This window comes from Bos mutus, chromosome 7 (assembly GCF_027580195.1).
Source record: "Bos mutus isolate GX-2022 chromosome 7, NWIPB_WYAK_1.1, whole genome shotgun sequence".
Classification (NCBI taxonomy): Eukaryota; Metazoa; Chordata; class Mammalia; order Artiodactyla; family Bovidae; genus Bos; species Bos mutus.
In genome coordinates, this window is record NC_091623.1 from 77625871 (window position 1) to 77647225 (window position 21355).

General features: G+C 34.4%; 1 protein-coding gene across 2 annotated transcripts in view; it reads right to left on the reverse strand.

Annotated features, from left to right (window-relative positions):
- The window catches only part of COMMD10 (COMM domain containing 10), a 188698-nt gene that overhangs the window by 144815 nt on the left and 22528 nt on the right, over nt 1-21355 (reverse strand). For both annotated transcript variants that reach the window (XM_005892578.2, XM_070374112.1), the window contains exon 5: nt 14379-14489. In XM_005892578.2, coding sequence (XP_005892640.1) covers nt 14379-14489 — 111 coding nt within the window. The remainder of the gene's footprint in view (nt 1-14378; nt 14490-21355) is intronic.

Sequence of the window (21355 nt, forward strand, 5' to 3'; positions counted from 1 at the left end):
GGCACAATGCCATACTATCCCTGTGGGCTTGTTCTTTCAGAGCACATACTCTATAAAACGTCATTGTGGGCGAAAAAAAAAATCCCACAGGGAGTTCAAGTAGACTATAACGTAATATGAGTAATTAAGGAAGTGGCATTCTTCCTCTATATTCATTCGGGAATCTTTTCTACTAATTAAAAGAAAAGAAACAGTAATTTGTTAAAAAAAAAAAAAATGATGGCTACAGATAATTCAATCTCAATTCCAACAGCCTGGTTACAAAGGACAATACTGTAACACTGAACAATTTTTTAAGTAAGAGCAAAATACTATATAAGCCATCAAGCCAGTACTCAACTGTCTTCTAAAGTAATCTTTTCCTAAAAATATTTTCCAGAATAACTTATATTCCTTACACAATGTTAAACTATACGACTTCAAATTCAAATTCAATTACACTAAGTTCCTACTATGTGATAGTCATTCTAATAGGCATTTCAGAGATATCTCATGTAATTCTATCAATAATCTTAAGAGGCAGGTATTACCAACCACACGTTCAAATTGAGAAATTTACTGCAGAAAAACTCAGATTTTTGACCACAGTCTAGAATTTAAACTCAATCATCTCACTTTAAATCTTATGTTCCGCCCCCCAATTCTGTCAGACTAGGGTCTCATCTGGCTATGCCACTAATCAAGTGATAAATCATTTAACCTCATTGGGTCTGAGTCTTATCAGTAAACTGAGAGGGTTAAACTATTCCTAGTCAGCCTCTGTCTCTCTAAAATGTACTAATTTAATCCTTTTAAAGTATACAAGTCAGTGGCTTTTCTTCCCCTAAGAAAAAGATTTTTAAGGTACATATATATATATATATATGCCAAAGCCTTTGACTGTGTGGATCACAATAAACTGTGGAAAATTCTGAAAGAGATGGGAATACCAGACCACCTGACCTGCCTCTTGAGAAACCTATATGCAGGTCAGGAAGCAACAGTTAGAACTGGACATGGAACAACAGACTGGTTCCAAATAGGAAAAGGAATACATCAAGGCTGTATATTGTCACCCTGCTTATTTAATTTCTATGCAGAGTACATCATGAGAAACTCTGGGCTGGAAGAAGCACAAGCTGGAATCAAGATTGCTGGGAGAAATATCAATAACCTCAGATATGCAGATGACACCACCTTTATGGCAGAAAGTGAGGAGGAATTAAAAAGCCTCTTGATGAAAGTGAAAGAGGAGAGTGAAAAAGTTGGCTTAAAGCTCAACATTCAGAAAATGAAGATCATGGCATCTGGTCCCATCACTTCATGGGAAATAGATGGGGAAACAGTGGAAACACTGTCAGCCTTTATTTTTTGGGGCTCCAAAATCACTGCAGATGGTGATTGCAGCCATGAAATTAAAAGACGCTTACTCCTTGGAAAGAAAGTTATGACCAACCTAGGTAGCATATTAAAAAGCAGAGATATTACTTTGCCAACAGAGGTCCGTCTAGTCAAGGCTATGATTTTTCCAGTGGTCATATATAGATGTGAGAGTTGGACTGTGAAGAAAGCTGAGCGCCGAAGAATTGATGCTTTTCAACTGTGGTGTTGGAGAAGACTCTTGAGAGTGCCTTGGACTGCAAGGAGGTCCAACCAGTCTATCCTAAAGGAGATCAGTCCTGGGTGTTCATTGGAAGGACAGACGCTAAAGCTGAAACTCCAATACTTTGGCCACCTCATGCAAAGAGTTGACTCTTTGGAAAAGACTCTGATGCTGGGAGGGATTGGGGGCAGGAGGAGAAGGGGACGACAGAGGATGAGATGGCTGGATGGCATCACTGACTCGATGGACATGAGTCTGAGTAAACTCCGGGAGTTGGTGATAGACAGGGAGGCCTGGCGTGCTGTGATTCATGGGGTCGCGAAGAGTCGGACATGACTGAGCGACTGAACTGAATATATTGTAGCATGAATCAGGACATCATTTCTTTTTATGGCTAATAATACTCCATTTATGTATATCAGATCAGATACTACCTGTTTATTCATTCATCCATTGATGGGCATATTTAAGTTGTTTCCACCTTTTGGGATGCTATTATGTACTACTATAAACATGCACATAGATGTACTTATTTGAATCTTGTTTTCACTTCTTCTGGGTATATATCTAGGAGTGAAGCTGCTGAGTCATCTGATAATTCTATATTTAAACTTATGAGGAAGTAACAAACGACTTGCCATAGTGGCTGCACCACTTTACATTTCCACCAGTGATATATGAGGGCCCTAATTTCTCCATATCATCACCGACACTTATTTTATTTTTTTAGTTATAGCCATCCTAATGGGTGTCAAGTGATATCTCATTGTTTTGTGTATCCCTAGTGACTAACGATGTTGAGTATCTTTTCATGTGCATGTTGACAATTAGTATACCTATTTTAGAGAAATGTCTGTGCAAGTCCTTTGCCCATTCTTTGAGCTGTTTATCTTTTTGTTGGTGAGTTTTAGGAGTTCTTCACATATTCTAGATAGAAATTCTTTATCAGATATATAATTTGCAAATATTTTATCTCATTCTTTAGGTTATCTTTCCTTTTTCTTCATAATGTCTTTTGATGCACAAATTTTTAATTCTGATGAAGTCCAATTTATCTATTTTGTTGTGCTTTGGGGATTATATCTAAGAATCCATTGCCAAATCCACTTAAGGTCTCTTTTTTGCTGGAAAATTCCATCAGCCTTTGCTCATTCTATAAATAAAGTTGCATATGAATAATTCTATTTGTTTTATTGCTGATAGTTATTAAAGGGTGATTTTCAGAGCTCTTATTATATTGCCCTTACCAAAGAAGTGGCAGTATTTTAAGTTTGGATAAAATTGCCCTTTAAAGATGGATAGGTTGGAACTCCTTCAGATAAAATGGAGTAACTCTGAAAGAAACTGCACTTTTGCTTGTTTATTAAAAAAAAGAAAGAAAGAAAGAAGGGGAAAGAGGGGAAAAGAAAGGAAAGGAGGAAGCAAATTCTCTTCATTTGAGAACGTCATCAGTTAGTAATCACACATAGACAATTTTAAAAGGCACCTTAAACTATATGTTGAAACATGATTATTAGAAAAAACAGTTTATCCTGCAATAAAAAGTAAATACTGTAGCAGCTATCAAAATGGTCTCTAATACATGGATAGCATTTCCATGATCTACCTCCCTCACTTCAGCCAATATATTAGTATCTGTCAACTGGCTTAAACATGGCTTTAAAGCAAATATACTGCTAAAGAATTACTAGACAAAATAAACCATATTTACCAAAAAATAGAATATTCCACAGCCATTTAAAACTTCATCTATTGAAAAAGACATTTATAATGTAATATTCCATGAGGGGGTGGGAAATACTTTATAATTGATAGATTTGGAAAGCTATATGCCAATTAAGTATGTCATTCAAAATTATTATCTTTAGATAGAATTATAGACGAATTTTATTTTCTTACATTTTCTGATTTTTCTACAATGTAAATTACTCAAGTAAATCCAGCAAAATACAAAGGAATAAAAAAAAAGAGATAAAACTAAAATTCCCTAAAATAAGTTTGGGTAAATTGCCCTTTAAAGATGAAATTAATAAGTAAGAATTTCTGTCTACACATTTACTTGTTATTACATTTTATCTTCAGCCATTATGTGTAATCTGTCAGCTATATGTTTTGGTTAACTAATCACAACAATAACAACAACAAACGTACAGAGTTTCACCGAAGTTTTAACAGCACAGTTACAGAATATACGTAAAGTTTACGTAAACTCCAGAGAACACCAACAAAAGAATTTTTAAAAGCTTAATATGATGTTTTAAAAACTGTGTATGATATGTTACCTCATTAATTAGACATGGGGATCAAACCTTCCTGAAACAAGCAGATTATCAAGGTTTGTAAAAAATTAGATTATATTAATTCTCTCTGTATTTGCTAGTAGCAGGAGGTGAGATAAGTGACACAATAATTGCTCTACCAACCCTATTCCATCTATGGCCCTAGTTATGTTCCCACTGCCTATGGATACCATTCTCCATTAAATGATATGGTGACTGAAATTGGCTATTTTCTGTGCACTAACTGAACAACTATCTTCAGATCCTCAAAAACACCATTCAGCTCTAGAATTAAAACATAGAACTGATGATGCTGAGTTAATGTTAATGAATTTAGCATAATGGGGGTCACTGGTGATCACCGTGTGGGGCAGGAGAAGGAGGTGTTTCAAGATGGAGGGCGGTGTTGAATACTATTCAGAGGTCTAAAGATTCAAACAAAAAATTCCTGCGTGATCCTGGAACCAAGGCGTCTGAGGGTCCTCTGTACCCCAAATGACTCTGACGAGGGTGTGGCAAGGGTTCCAGTTCTATCATCAGGCAATTTCTCACTCGCCATCATGTCACCCCCAACATACACCAAATCCTCACTTTCCAACTGACCCGATTTAGAATCTATGGTCCATCACCAAAATCACTCCCTTGTATGCAAAGTCAGTCCTTTGTCCCTTTCTCTCTTCATCTGATATACTTGGCAAAGATGAAACCCTGATTAAACCTAAGTATCTACCTACTTCACATCTGCACTAGAGCAACTAAAAATGGATGAAGGAAAGTGTATACCCTTCCAACAGTTCTCATTTCAAATTCATGGTCACAAGCTCAAATGGGCAATGAGCACTGGTAGGTAACAGTGAAATAGTCTAAAATAACTAGGTTGTTCATTTTCCCAAGATCCAAAATAACTACTTCATACCTTTTCCTCTGTTCTCAAAACTCCAAGACCTATCCACTCCCCCAACAAATAACTACATTCAGAAAACAGAAGCAATCAGTTACAGCTTTCTCTCCTACCACCAAAACGACCTACCTGGTCCATTCTCTCTGTTTTTTCTGTTACAACAAATAGTATGTTCCTACTCTCATCACAGTCCAACCATTCCATTTGTGCTCTGGTTCTCTTCTCACTTTCTTAAGGAACTCATACCCTTCTCTGTCCAGGAGCATCAATTTTTCCCCCAATAGATGTGGCACTGGCATACAAACCTTCTCTAATATCTTCTGCCACTGAATCCACATTCCTCTACACTGACTATTCTATTTTGCTTTCACTTTCTTACCTCATTTTCTTTCCTCAATTTATTCCAATCAGGATTCTTTTCCCTCTCAATTGTTACTGAGATTACAATTGTCAAGGTTATCAGCGAAGTCCATCTAACCAAATCCAACAGTCATGTAGATGTCTGCTCTTCTTTTCTGACCTCTGAATAGTATTCAATATCGCCCTCCATCTTGAAACACCTCCTTCTCCTGCCCCACACGGTGATCACCAGTGACCCCTATGGTGCTAAGTTCATTTTTTTTTTTAACTGCTATGTAGTGACTGTAAGTTCAGGCTATTGTGGCAGATGAACCTAAGTTCAAATCTTGCCTACATCACTTTTTAAAATCCAATCTGAAAGTGAAAGAGTCAGTTGCTCAGTCATGTCCGACTCTTTGTGACCCTATGGACTGTAGCCTGCCATGCTCCTCTGTCCATGGAATTCTTCAGGGAAGGATATTGGAGTGGGTAGCCATTCCCTTCACCAGGGGATCTTCCCAACTCAGGGACTGAACCTGGGTCTCCAATCTAGGGAAAGATATTTAACCACTGAGACTAGGTTCTCAATCTACAAACTAGGAAAAAATATTAGTACCTAATTCCCAGCTGTGAGGGTTAAATTAGTAACTTTCATTCTCTCTTTTACCTATTACAGCATGTAAAGTAATTCACCCTCCAAGAACTGCTCTCTCCCTTCAGTTGCTGGCTGCTCCTTTCCCAATCACTGTGAAAAGCTCCTCCAGCTCTATTTGCCTTTTAAATTTGGGAATTCATAAGGTTCTATACTCCTTCCCTAAGCAACTAAGCTCTTCCATCTCATAACTGAAATTATAATCAAAACCTCAATGATTTCCAAGGTTCAATTTCTGATGTATCACCCGCCCCCTACCTCACCAACTGCCATGCAAAAATCTCTACCTGCATCTCTCAGCTATCTCATACTCAACAAGCCCAAAAGATAAGGCTCTCCTTTTTCATGTGTTCTTCCTCCACCTCAAATTCCCCTTTCTGTTGCAGTCTCCAACTCCTTGCTGTCAGTTTCCACAGTTTCAGTATTTCCTCTTTGTAACAGTCACTAAACTTACACTTACAGGCTTAGAATATGCACTCCCTTTTAGACCGTAAGCCCCACGATGGAAAGTAAAATCTGTCTATATCAAAAATACCTTGCCTAGTATCCCATGCATGCGTGTGTACGTGTTCAGGTGCTCAGTCGTGTCCAGCTCTTTGCGACACTATGGGCTCCAGGACACCAGGCTCCTCTGTCCATGGGATTTCCCAGGCAAGAATACTGGAGCAGGTTACCATTTCCTCCTCCAGGGATCTTTCCAACCCAGGAATCGAACCCATGTCTCCTGCTTTCTCCTGTATTGGCAGGCAGATTCTTTACCACTAGGCCCATCCCATGAATAATAAATGTGTTTAACAGTGTTTCTTGAATTGAATTTGAGATATTTTAGAAGTTTGCTTATTTAACTTACTGAACTTACCAGCATTTTATTTGTTTAGATGTCTAATTCATTGTTAACACTTTTATTTCAAAATACTTAAGCCACTCATTTACATTAGTATTATTTCTAACCCATAAAAATATTTTAAAGAAAATTTAAAGGTACTCAAACATACTATATTTGAGGAATTCTACAATTATCAATTGCCACTGGATTTCAAAAAATAAAGAGGTTCAGAAGCTAGGAAAGGCAAGTGAGGGTAATACTATTTGTTTCCCTACTTTGGAATTTCACAAAATTTTTGAAAAGAATTTCAGTAAAAAGATGATTTTTTTAAAATTATGAAATGCATGAATGGGGTATTCTTTTTTTAAAAGGATTTACTCCTACAAGACATTTTTATCTAACTATCACCATACTCTTTGTACTAATACTTTGTTTTCACTCAAAGATATATAGTGTCTAAAACAATATTTTTGCTAGCTTAGAAAGTCTTATTATGGATAAATATGGACTTTCCATGAGGCAGCCTAAAATACAGATAAAGGGTTACACATACACACTCTTCACACACATACAAAGGGGTTCATTTTGTGATATCAAGGAGTTGTACACATATAATGTGAATACTTCAATATACTTGAATACTTAAGATCTTTTAGAAAGTCACATTATCAGGAAACTTAAAAATAAGCCAAAAAAAAAAAAAAACACTAAATTGAGGAAAGACATCTCTGTATTGCTCTCATTTAGAAAACATGACACCTTAAAGGATACTATCACTGAGAAATTCATCACAATGAAAAAGGATAGAAAACAAAATTAGGAATCAGAAAACTAGAGCTACAAAGTCTTAGAAATATTTAAATAAGTAAATATGATTTCAAAGAATCAAGCTTTTTTTTTTGTTCCAAAGTACATGTTCAATTGTCTACCAAACAGGGGCTGTTTTATTTTCTCTAAGCTGCTAGAATATTTCATAAGATTGCTTCCACATGTTATTTAATAATATAGAACACATATAACAAAAGCTTGTTTAATGTGTATACTATTGGAATAAAGAAATTATAAATGAGAGGGCTCTATAATATTATAAAAATACCTGGGCTTTCACTGGTCTCCTAAAATTATCCAAAGTATAATAATTAACTAGTTATCAAAGAACTTCTTTTTGAGATAGTAATGTTATACCTTTCTCTAGAAAATTTTAAATCTCTCAAAGGCAACCTAAAATGCTCCTAAAATGATTATGAAAAGCCTATTATCTAATTATAGTCAGATCTTTTTTTTTTTATTTAGACCCTTCACCCAGCAATTATACTTCTGAAGAATAACCATAAATTCCAAAGATGCTTTATTCATTCATTCATTCATTCATTCATTCATTTGAATATGGAAAAGATCTGTTACAGAGTTAAGTGAAAAAAGCAGAATAGAAAATCAAAGAAGACTTGCAAAAGAAAGTATCTATTGAACAAAAACTGAAATAAAAGACGTCTGCATAGTCGTGGTAAATCTGAGTTTTTCTTTCTATATCTCTAAAATTTTCACAATAAACAATTACAACTTAGGTAATTAAAAAAGACCCCAAAAAATCTTTTAAAAAGATAAGCAATATTCATCAATCATTTCATGTCAAAAGTAAAACCACCGACCGATCTCAAAATTTTTATGAACCCTGAATAAAACCATCCCAAATGACACAAATAAAAGTTAGTATCTTGATACAAACCTGCTCATTAGACAAAGCTCATTTTATAAATTTCTGGTCAAAATCAGTGAGTAAAATACCCAAGACTTTACAGAGTAACTTTTCAGATCGTAAGATAGTATACTGTGTAAAAAGGGAAAAAATTCTGACTGATGAAAGTGATTATCTTCTCATACCACATCTAGTATTAAATAGTAATAACAAAACTTCAATTCTTTTTCCCAAACCAAAAGAAAGCATCACTATTTTTTTTAAAAATCACTCATAACAAAGGTATAAGAAAAAGCAACTGGAAGGTCATACAGCAAAAATAACAAGCCTATGGGTGAAAAGTGAAGTGGGTTCTAGAATTATACATGATTTTAACTGGCTTTTTCCCTATATTTTCCAAAATGTCAGTTATAAATATATGTACATCTACTGTAACAGAGAAAAAATGAACTTAAATTATCAAGAGAATATGTTGAAACATATTCACTATACATATATTAATAAAAATACAGCATTTGTAAAATTTAGACCTGCTTATCAAAGCAGCTCAGAAAAATTTGAAGGTCCTTCAAAATCAGTCACTATGAACACTGTCCTTAAGGAAATCAAAATAAACTTCTAATACAAAGAGCTCATGATTTGAACCACATATGCTTTTCTCTTACTGAAAAACCTGATATATACACAGCTAAGGATGTGTTTTTAATGATATACCCTATTTCTTTGCTCATAACACATCAACATCAATGATGTCACACAGCCCTTACAGTAAGGTCTGTCAATACCTACAGCCTCTACTGACTGGGATAACATCAAAACATACAACCTTACTTACTATACAAAGGAATATATTAGTGTCTTTCATTGACTTAAGTGTAAGATTGTTTCAACTTAATCAAATAAAAAGAAAATGCAAAGGAAATTTAGAATCCACATAACTATAGCTTCATGAAGAACAACAATAATAAAACAATCACTGCATTTTAGAAAAGCCCTCAACACCCTGAAACATATATACATATTACAGGATAAGTGTTAAATTATTAAATAAGCAAAATGATACAGTATCCTAGCAATAAGTATAGCATAAGACTCAGAAATAAAACTGCCTGGCTTCCAATCCCAACTTTGTTTATTGTGTGTTAGTCGCTCTGTCATGTCCCACTCTTTGTGATCCCGTGGACTACAGCCTGCCAGGCTCCTCTGTCCATGACATTTCCCAAGCAAGGATACTGAAGTAAGTTGCCATTTCCTTCTCCAGGGGATCTTCCTGACCCAGGGATTTAACCCAGGTCTCCTGCATTGTAGGTGTATACTTTACCGACTGAGCTACTAGGGAAGCCTTATTTATTAGTTAGGAATAATCTAGGAAAATAAATTAATTATACATGTCTCCATTTCTCCATCTATCTATAAAATACAGATAATAATAAGAATTTATTCGTGGAAGACATGTTTTAAATATTAAAAGAGGCAAGCCCACATCTACATAGAGTAAGCACTAAAAAAAGGCTTTTCCCCCTTTTCTCAATCTAAATAGAATTTGTCATACATTTTGCAAATAAGAATGAAGACCTCTAATTTTTAAAATTAGTATTAAAAGTCCTAAGTTCACTGGAGATCATAATTAACCTTCTACAATGTGAGCACAATCCAACTGAACAGTTAGATAAAAGTCTAGAAAGCTTTCTTGTCAATATGATTTTATCTCAGCTGTTTCAAAATAAAGAAGAAAAAAAGAATGAAACACAAGGATTCTTTCTTAAAAGATGTACAGAAAGAATTTAGAATTGCTGTATTAACAAAATATGATTGTTCTCAACAGCAAATTTACTGAGGAAAATGAAAGATTAACAATAAAATTCAAATATTTTAGTGTTTTTAGGATATTCAAAGTTAAAGTGCTGATGCCATTCAAAATTACCAGATCTGTTACGTATAAATTGCTATTCTCTATAAACAAAGAAATTTCAACTGTCTATGACTAGTCTGGAATTAGTTATACTCTAATACAGTCATTCAACTATCTTTGGGAATATTGTATTCTCTTCTCTCATAAAGAAATTAATACAAGTGACAGAAGGTAACCAAAAAATCAACAGTGTGGAAGGCTTTTTAATAAATTTCATTTTGGGAAATGATCACATATAAATTAGCAAACATTGAAATCATAATGATTTCATTTATTTGTTCTGTACATATCTGATTAACAGGCACTAATTTTGTTGATGGAAACAAGAGAACTCTATTGTTATATACAGATTAGAAATGTAAACACTTAGCATTTCCCACAACTACTGACTTCACAAATTACTTTGAATGTTATTTCAAATAACATTTTGAGTGCCAGAGATTAGGTAAGCAAAGAGCTCTACTGCCCCCTAATGAAATAAACCAAAAAAAAAAGCCAAAAAACTCAGAAAACTTGTTTTGAGCTATGTGTGGAACAGGAAAATAATCTTACTTTGCTAAATGCAATAGACAAACACTATGAAAATTAACTGAAAACGACTAGAATATCTATCAACATACTATAAGAAAAGCTAGGATCATCCAGTTTCCATGATAAAATTAGTAGCAAAACAGGAAAGCCTTGAGACAGAAATGTTCTAAGAGAAAGGAGGTCAGTACAACAATGTTATCTAAAGTGATAGCAATTAAAACTTCACTGCAGGCTACCCTTTTCATGTGTATGTTGGAAGGGAAGAAGAGAGAGATTCTTAGAAACCACACTTTACACTGAATTACAGTAAGTTTTCAGTTTAGCAGATTAAAAGTAAATACTACCAAAATATTCTCTTATAATTTGCACTGATTCTAATCCTCTCAGAATTATTTTAATAATGTGTACTTTCAAAATAACTACACTATAAAGCATACATATGAAAGAATTTTACCTGTTTCCTGTTTAAAAAAAAAAAATGACAATTTCTTAAGCACGACAACTTTGTTCTTCATGATACTCTGCATCATACACTAACCAATGATAACTTTCAATATTCCTTTTAATAAAAGTTCTCCCTTCCTTTAACCAATCTGGTATTTAAAACACATTCCATACTCATAGTTCCTTTAACCTAATATTCTAACCTGTCTAGAATTTCCGAATTCTCATTTCAGAAGAGAAAAAAGAACAGAATGAGAGATCATAAAAACATGGAGAAAAAGCAAAGCCTCCCAGCATCAGTTCATGGAGGGCACAGTGGTGTGGTAGCTCACTGTCCCTTTAGAGATGGGGCACACATCACGTGGAGAGGGCATGTTTCCATCTAGGTTGATCATAACCGTACCTTCCATTACATGTCTACTGTTTACAAGGTATAAGGAATAGGGGCCAAATCCATAAAAATGCCACAGGAGAGACAGGCAATACAGACAAAGAGGTTCACTTAAATCTGCATACAAAAAGAAAATAACTTGTATATTTGTGTGCTGCAGCTCTCTTCCCAGGCGCCTGTTAATGAAAATCGTTCTCTAGCTGTACAAGTCATGCATGTGTATGAGTGCCAAGTCGCTTCAGTCGTGTTCGACTCTTTGTGACCCTATGGACTGTAGCCCACCAGGCTCCATGGGATTCTCCAGGTAGGAATACTGGAGTGGGTTGCCATGCCCTCCTCCAGGGGATCTTCCAGACCCAGGGATCAAACCAGCATCTCTTAGGTCTCCTGCACTGGCAGGAGGGTTCTTTACAACTTAGCCTGCTGCTGCTAAGTCACTTCAGTCGTGTCCGACTCTGTGCGACCCCATGGACTGCAGCCTACCAGGCTTCTCTGTCCATGGGATTCTCCAGGCAAGAACACTGGAGTGGGTTGCCATTTCCTTCTCCAATGCATGTAAGTGGAAAGTGAAAGTGAAGTCGCTCAGTCGTGTCCGACTCTTAGGGACCCCATGGACTGCAGCCTACCACGCTCCTCCATCCATGGGATTTTCCGGGCAACAGTACTGGAGTGGGGTGCCATTGCCTTCTCCCTACAACTTAGCCTATGGGTAATCAAATGTCTGTTCAAAATTTTAAAACAGCAACAAACAGAAAAATACAAATGTACTCAAGCCTATGTCTCAAATGAGTTGGATCTCACATATGTAGAAATTTCCTGAATAATATGAATTAAAAACTTGACTCTCTTACTTGAAGCATTACTCGTTCATGCCTACTGCCTAAAAATGTAACTGACACAGACACATTTTGAAGACATAATAAAGAAGCTGGGAGGACTAAAGCAATCCAAAGTCAAGCATCCCAAAGTCCATCCCTGCCAAAGTGATGATGTTTAAAAGATACCCAATAGAGGGTCAAAGACAGTACCCTTCCAACCTATAAATTCCACATAGCTACTCAGATTTCACATACAAGAGTCATGAGAAATAAAGTGAAGGTACATTGGAGAACACATACATGTGTGTGTGAATGTATAGGTGCGTGTTTTCCCTCATGGAGCAGTCCCAGTCCGTACCAGTGAGCTCCAGATTAGTACCCTAAACCTAAAGGAATGTTTTCCTTAGTTCACAGGGGGAAAAAAAAATAAAGGACTTCCCAGGCCATCCTTTACCTCCCTGTGCCCACTAAGCACACATATGAAAAACATGATCAAGAAATAAAAGGGAGAAAGATTGAAAGAAAAGAGGAAAGGTTAATTTCCTTAAGAAATAAAATTGGTAACAGCTTTGGTTTAAAACAAAGAGATTTATTTATTCATTAGCCCAAAAAAACTTTTAGTGGTGATGATGATGAAGATGGCAGCGGCCAGCATTTATAGAACATAATGTACTTACTTCACAAACAATGAGTATTTGATCTTCCTTAGAGCTCTGTGAGGCAGAAAATACTATTCCTATTTTACAGATGAAGAAACTAAAATTCATAAGGATTAGGTAACTTGCCCAAGGTTAGACAGCTACTAAATTGCAGAGCATATTTAACATACCAGTCAATTCAACACTTAATTGTTACGTTTATGTTATTTTCTGGTGAAAATGTGTGAAATGAAATGACTCTTTGGAAACATTGTAATAAATTAACAAATTTTATGTATGTATGTGCTTGTGTGTCTTAAGATCCAACTCAAATGCCTCAAAATTCTGTTGACATGTAACTAGAGATAGGCACTTATGCCAGTTCTTACGAAAGACAGAAACATACAATCCATAATAGTAGGTTGGCCAAAAAGTTCATCTGGGAAAATCCAAACGAACTTTCTGGGCAACCCAATAAACAGTGAAAGTGCTAACAAATAAATAATAATATACACACCCTTCAATGCCCATTATTTCAATAAATAATATTTCTTTCATTATTATCCGATCACATACAGTCATAATAATCTCTTCTTCATATCTTCCTAACTCATTCTCACCTCTATTTCACTTGTCTTAAAATGAACATTTTCATTTATTTGAGGAAAAAAGGTCACTCCCTCTTCTCGCTATTAAGGATACTCAATTATAGTAAAAAATATATGTATGTAAAAATAGCTCTGGTTGACATGTGAAATATACATTTCTTTAAATGCTATAACAATAAAAACTATTCCATAGCAACTCTTTAACCTCTGATAACATGTTGAAGTTTTCTGAAATTAATACTAAGGAAGAAATCACCATGCAGTATAAAACTAATCCAAAACTCTATTTTGTAAGAGCTGAGATTTAAACATAGCCACAAACATACTATACATACACAAACACAATTCAGGTCACCTTCATATTCCAGGCATTGGCTGGACAACAATACTCCCTCTGCCATATGTATGCAGGTTAAAACACAAAACCAGAAATATTCACAAATACCTAAAACATTAAAGTTGTAATTTTATTATGACTACCACCAATTTTTTCCCATTGCAGAATTCAAAAGAATATGTTATAACATGTTCTTACAAGAACACCACCTTGTAAGCGAATCTGGTTTCTCAAATAAAAAAAGTGAAGTGTAAATCTGACATCAAAACTTGCACAAATAAAGATCTGTCATTTTGTTAATCCTTGTCTACTTTTAATTAAATTATTTTTTAATTTTCAATCCAGAGAGCAAAGACCCTGCCAACAATAAAGTACAAGACGTAGGAAACAAAATACATCATTTCAATGGGATACTCTTTCTCACCTTCGAATCTTCATTGCTCACTCCGAGCTGTAACACAGCTTGAGGAGATTTTAGTTTTGCTTCAGCAGAGTGAGCCATCTGAAGGTTAAGCTGCCATCCAACCGTCTCGAGCTACAAAAGACAAGTGTAGATTGGAATCAGATGGTACAGAAGGAAGAAAACACTCAACTTAAAGCAAATCTCCAGTCAGCAGGAATGAACATGGATAGCCTGGACTTTGCGGAAAGTCAGTTCCTGGGCTCCTTCAACCTGCACGCTCTGCACATTCTCCCTTTGGGCTCGTTAGATTGGCCTCATGCCATGCCTGTCAAATTCAAGCCGAAAACTGGTCTTTAAATACATTCTGTTCTAAAAATAAAAGTTCTGAGACTAGGCAATGAAATACACTAAAGGAGTCAATGGTTTTTAAACAGTAAATTACTATTTTAAAACAGTGTATTTTAAAGCCAATGGTGTTTAAAAATAGTTATAGCATATATATGTGATAACTACTCTAAATGACCTCCCATTATCTTTCAAAACTCTTTGCAATAAGTAGAACAAGGTAAAACTTTTTTTTTTTAATTTAGTGGGAAACTGAAGTGCCCAGATGGTAAGAGGTTCACACATTTAGACACAGTTAGTGAGACGGGAAGAGAGCCAGAAAAAGAATTGATATCTACTTACTAGTGAGCAGGTGTTATCATGCTTTCCAAAGTATTCTAACCTACTATGGTTCCCAGTTATGACAGAAACTAATTAGAATACTTCCTTTGAATTTATTAATTAACACAACAGCAAAATTTAATCAGGAAGGCAAAGACAGCAAAGAGACTAAAGCAGTTTAAGTTTCAAAATATTAAGCAACATAAATGCAGCTTTATTGAACATGACATATTACTGATTTTTCCAACATCAAAACTGTAAGTATAAAGTTTTAAATCTTATTTCCAGCAAATCCAAAGTATCAATACTTAGGGTAGTTTTGTGACATGCAATTGTCATATACCTCTGACAACTCGACTCTAGTCATTGATTTACTGAAACTACCTCAGCTACACTGGTAAGAATGGCAGACTCAAAACAATTTTTACTTAACTGGAATACTAATTGCTAACTTGAAAGACTGTTCAACAGCTAGAATCACAGCAATGACTCAAAGCCAAATTGGAAAGAGAGCAATGAAAGTATTATCTATTCGAGAGAGGATGTGATGAGAAAATAAAGATACAGTTCTGTTCTTCCTGGCACTGAACCTTTAAGAGGTTATGGGTAAAAAGAGCAAAGATACTGCAGAGACATAATCCATAATACCATAAGTAAAAAAATCAATTTAATGGTACACATGAAGCAAGGATCCGTAATGTACTGATTTTTAATACTAACTATAGTAAAACAGTCTCTAACACCAGCTCACTACTATTTTCAACAGTCCACGGGGTAAACACAGACTCATATACAACCTAGCAGACTGAACAACAATTATTTTCAACAGAATCTACAGGCAATAGATTCTCCAACATAACAGGAAAAAACACGACACAACTACTCTCATATATCCAAGCATTTTGATACACAGTCTTAATTGAAAAACATCCTGTAGGTATTCATATGAACCTATAAGACACTGTTTTGATCTCATTTAACTAATCGTATACCTGTCCTTTAAGCACTTAAGATAAACGACAAAGATAAATATTAAGTGAATAAATTAAAATATGGTCCCACTATGGTCAGGTCTTTGCACAAATGAATGTATACTTAGTCACTGCATAGAGGTGGGATGGGGCAATTAAGATCACTGAACTTAAAGCTTATGCTTTAGTTCATACTTAAGCCACTACTCACTACCTAGGTGGCCCTAATAATTAAGTCACAATCTTTCAAGATCTCAGTTTCCTCATAGGAAGTGGAAATAAATCTATCTGAATTATCTGCTTTTTTCCTGAGTTATTGGCAATACTAAATAAGAAAATGCATATTCAAACTGTTTTGGAAACTCCAAAGCATTATAAATATAAGGCATTTTGATTACCTAATTTTTCCTATAGTATTTTTAATAGTATCTTTTAAATAGAGTAGACACTCTATATGTTGAATTGAACTGAAGCAAATAAAAAATACCAGCAAAGGTAATTTTAAAAGCATCATAACATGGGAGAGGGAGAAGGTGGGATGATTTGGGAGAATGGCATTGAAACATGTATAATATCATATATGAAACGAATAGCCAGTCCAGGTTTGATGCATGATACAGGATGCTCAGGGCTGGTGCTCTGGGATGACCCAAAGGGATGGTACGGGGAGGGAGGTGGGAGGGGGGTTCAGGATGGGGAACACGTGTACACCCATGGTGGATTCATGTTGATGTATGGCAAAACCAATACAATATTGTAAAGTAATTAGCCCCCAATTAAAATAAATAAATTTATATTTTAAAAAATAATTTTAAAAAAAATTCATTTGGTTTTTTGTTACTTGTATTTATTCCTGTGCATGTCTTGTATCTGTTGATCATTAAATGCTATATTTTTTCCAAAAAAATAAATAAATAAAAGCATCATAACTACAAACATTGTTGACTGACTTTCTTAAATTTTAGAGCCTTTTCTATTGTTTTGTGATTTAAAAGCATTCATCCCATGCCCACAAGAAACAGTAACTTAAAAAGTTAAAAAAAAGAAATATGTAGTTGTTGTTCAGCCACTAAGCCACTCATATGTAGACATATGCACATACACACACCCATACATAAAATCTCATATAAAAAGAGCAGTATCCAGAAACCTCAAATGAAGAGGGAATAAAGGAGAACTACAATTTTTTTTTTTAATATTTTACAGTTACACAGAGCAATAAGAAAAACAAACCTAACAAAATCTCTCCAGTGAAACTAGGAGACAATACCAGCACTACTCTTATTATCCCCATTTTACAGATAAAATGTGTCAAAGTAAACAACTGGGGAAGAGAAGAGTAGATGGAGGCTCCTTATGCTTGTTACTACTGCCACTTTTCTCTAAGCCAGAAATTATATCAAAATCAAAAGTTACAAAAATTAATTCTAGTAAAAATCATCAATGGATACTAAATTTAAGTGGAGAAGGTCTGATTTGAAATGAATAGTCACAAAGCTTCTTGCCCACAATTGCTTTTTAGGTACAAAAGAAAAAAATAATTATGCAGTAGAAAAAAAAGCAAAACATCTAAATCCAAGAGATCAAAATTAACATCACCAAGCAGTGGCAAACAGACAAGCTGTGCCTCCAGGTGTGATATCCTGCAAATACCATTCACATTTTTAGCCAAAGTATAACTAAATTTGATCCTGAAGAAACTAACAGAAAATATAAAGATAGACACAAGAGGAATGTACACTTGAAAAACATCAATGTCCTAAAAGACAAAGAAAAGTTGAAGAAAGAAGAAATTTCTTAAACTGGTTAAAACATATATTATTTTCTGGATCTATAATAGACACTGGTGATATAAATATGAATAAAACAAAAGCCTTTTATCAAGGTGAAAATGTTATAGTACACTTTAAGTATTCATCTGAGACGCATAACTAAGAAACAAATACGAAAGTTATCAATATTTTAATTACATAGGAAACAAAATCTAGATTGAATTTTTACTTAAGTTAGCTAAACTACATTGCTTCTATTTAAAAGAAAATTCTGTATTGTGTATATCGAACATATGTACATTAAAATACCAGGAATCATTTGAATATAATTAGACATCTCACATCCAAATTTAAATCTGAGGGTCTTTCCACCTTAATCAACATTGTACATTGAAATGTCACCTACATAACATAAAACACAAGGAAAATGAGCCACTAATATTTTTAATGTTTTCTAACCCATGCCAAAACTGTTTAAATGATAGTTCTTAGGCATCTCGCTTACATTACTTATTATCTGACAATGTCACTAAGATGTCAGTTCAAAATAGGTATAAAGACTTCATTCTCCCTCTAACATCCAGGTAACAACTCCAAGCTTAACTTCTGGTAACTGCTTTGTAAATCACAATTCCAAGTACATGCAAAATCAGTCAAAATTACTCTCTTAAAATGAAAACGTAAAGTTAATCACCATACTTTAACTACTGGTTTCCTATAATAGTAGCCTCTGCTTGGATCATATCACATAGTAAGAAACACTTTTTTATGTTGCAAATTGATATAAATATACAAAAGCGTCACAAGACAATTTTTTACCCAGAGCAATGATACATATATTCTATTAAATTTCACTTTTAAAATACTAATTCAAAAACCCTCCATATTGATTTTATTACCCACTAAACCTCTAACAGGTCAGGCCATCTAAAGTAGGAAAAATATTGCTCAGAAATACTGAAATGAGTTTTAGGAATTATGTGTGTGTGTATTCATGAAACAATTACTGTTTACTATAATAAATCATGAAAATACATAAAAACAGAACTGTAACTGCTAAAAGAGAAAGCACTATCTATATTCTGTTGCTATAATCCACATTTATAACTAGTAAATACTATAAGCAGATATTCCATATACAATATATATATGGCTTATTACAGAAACTATACATTATTATTTATACTTATGTAAAAACTGGAAGTTGACTAAACATTTAATACAAGAACATTAACCTATTTTTTAAGCTTAGCTAAATACTTATTCCCCAATTTCCTTGACCACTTCTCTTAACCTCAGTGATTTCTTCCTATACAATCTACTGACTAATTATAGGAAATTCCCCACTTTAAAAAAATTCTAGTTGGTTTATTCTGTGTTTTCTAAAATTATACACATTGAATGAAACATAAAATAAGAACTTTTTCTAAATCTTTCATACAGGGGAGAAGGGCATTTTTCAGTTCAATGTAATCTGCTTAATAAGGTTAGCTTTTAGAAGCATTTCTCCTTATAAACCTGTATCACCAAGAAAGCAATACCTGCTGGGAAAATCAATTTATGAATGTATAAGAGGTCATAATTATGATCCCTCAATAATGGCATGTGTATATGAATGTGTATATAATTAAACCTTTAAAATAACAGATTCAGAGTACTTTTACATTTGTCTAAAATAGAGAAGTTTCTAGTATTTCCATTACAATCAATAAGAGATTTATTTTCTTAAGCAATATATGTACCTACAGAGTCTGCCAAAGGACACAAGACGACAGCATCAATTTAGAAGTACATTTTATTGGAAACGTTCTATTACTATAAACCAGTGAACAATAGGGGCACTGATGTTTATACCTCAAATTTTTACCTTTTTCCTTCAAAAGAAAACGCTGTCGAAGAAATGAAGAAGGGTATTTAGGTCCATTAATCAAATCAGGTATTTAGGTCCATTAATCAAATCAGGAACATTTTAAACAACCTGTCACTAGGAGGCCCTCCAGGAGATGCCAAGTTTTACTCCCCATCTTTAAGCTGGCAATGCCCAATTTACAAAGTCAGATTCCAAAAAAAAAAAAATCTATTTGTTTAGAACTTAGAACAAATTTGCAAATACAATGAAATTGTAAATGGGGATTAAATTACCAAGTAATTTAACAGAAGGAATAGAAGTGCTTCCCTCCTTTTGTTCTAACCAGAGGAATATCTAAAATTCAAAAACTAATGAAGTAAATTCCAATCCCTAATGGCTAAAAGTAAATAATACCTTGGCATTAAGACAAATCAATCTCCAGCATTTTATATATGTGGTTTTCTTAACTATTATCTACATCAGATATCAGCCTTAACTCAACAAGCATACAGTTTGAAAAAAAGCCTGTCGCTTTCAGAAGATTCCCATCTTTATGTGAATTCTGTAAGTTGATGAAACCTATGCTTCTTTTCAGTAGAACCATACTTTCATCCTGGTTTTCTATCCATTTTTAAATAATAATAGCAAAATGAGATCATTTTGACCTGTGCAAATTAAAAAAAAAAAAAACTTAACCATTACCTGAGACGGGAAAACTACAGGAACAGTTTCAAGAGGAACGATCCGAAGAGCGGTTTATTTTTTAAAAGTTAAGTTTGAGATGCCTATTCTACATCCAATGAAATTATCAAATAGGCTGGAGAAAAAAATGTTTTATTAGAAAATAGTTTTTAAACTCAGAAGCCTGAATGTGATTGCCAGGCAAGTACAAAAGAATAAGAGAAGAGCACTGGGGACTGAGTCCTCGCACAATACAAAACTTAGAGGTTGTGGAAATGAGAAGACAGTAATGAGTATGACTGACTAAAAGATGCAGCCAGAAAGGAGAAAATCAGAAGAGCATGAACCTGACCTTTATACCATCACAGATGCTGGGGACATAAAAATCATCAAACTAAAATCTCTGCTCCAGGCCACGTGATGAAGACAAGCATATGCAAAAACAACTTTGCCATAACATGTACATAAAAATCTTAGGTAATCTGCAAAAAAGCTACTAAAACTAATGGCTGATTTCAAGAAAGTTATGGCAAAAGATTAACATAAAACATCAGCAGTTTTCAACATACTAGAAACAAACAACTGGAAATTACAAAAATGCAATTCTATCTATAGTAGCAACCAAAATCAGGCAAATACACAGTGTCTTAGTCTGTTCAGGCCACTAAAACAAAATACCACAGACAGTATAGCTTAATAATAACAAGCATTTATTTCCCACAGTTGTGGAGCCTGGAAGTCTAAGATAAGGGTGCCAGGAAGGTTGGGTGAGGGCCCCTCTTCCAGACTGCAGACTTCTTGTTGTATCCTCACAAGACAGAAGGAGGCAAGGGAGTTCTCTCTTTATAAGGGCATTAATCTCCCTGATTACGTCCCTTCCTATTAACTAATTAATTCCCAAAAGCCCCACCTTCTAATACTATGACGTTGGGGGTGAAGTTTCAATATATGAAATTTGAAGAGACACATTCAGTCTATATAGTAAGGATAACTTTAACAAAATTTGTGAAAATTCTGGTCATTAGAAAACTACAAACATTGCTTGAATAAATTAAAGAA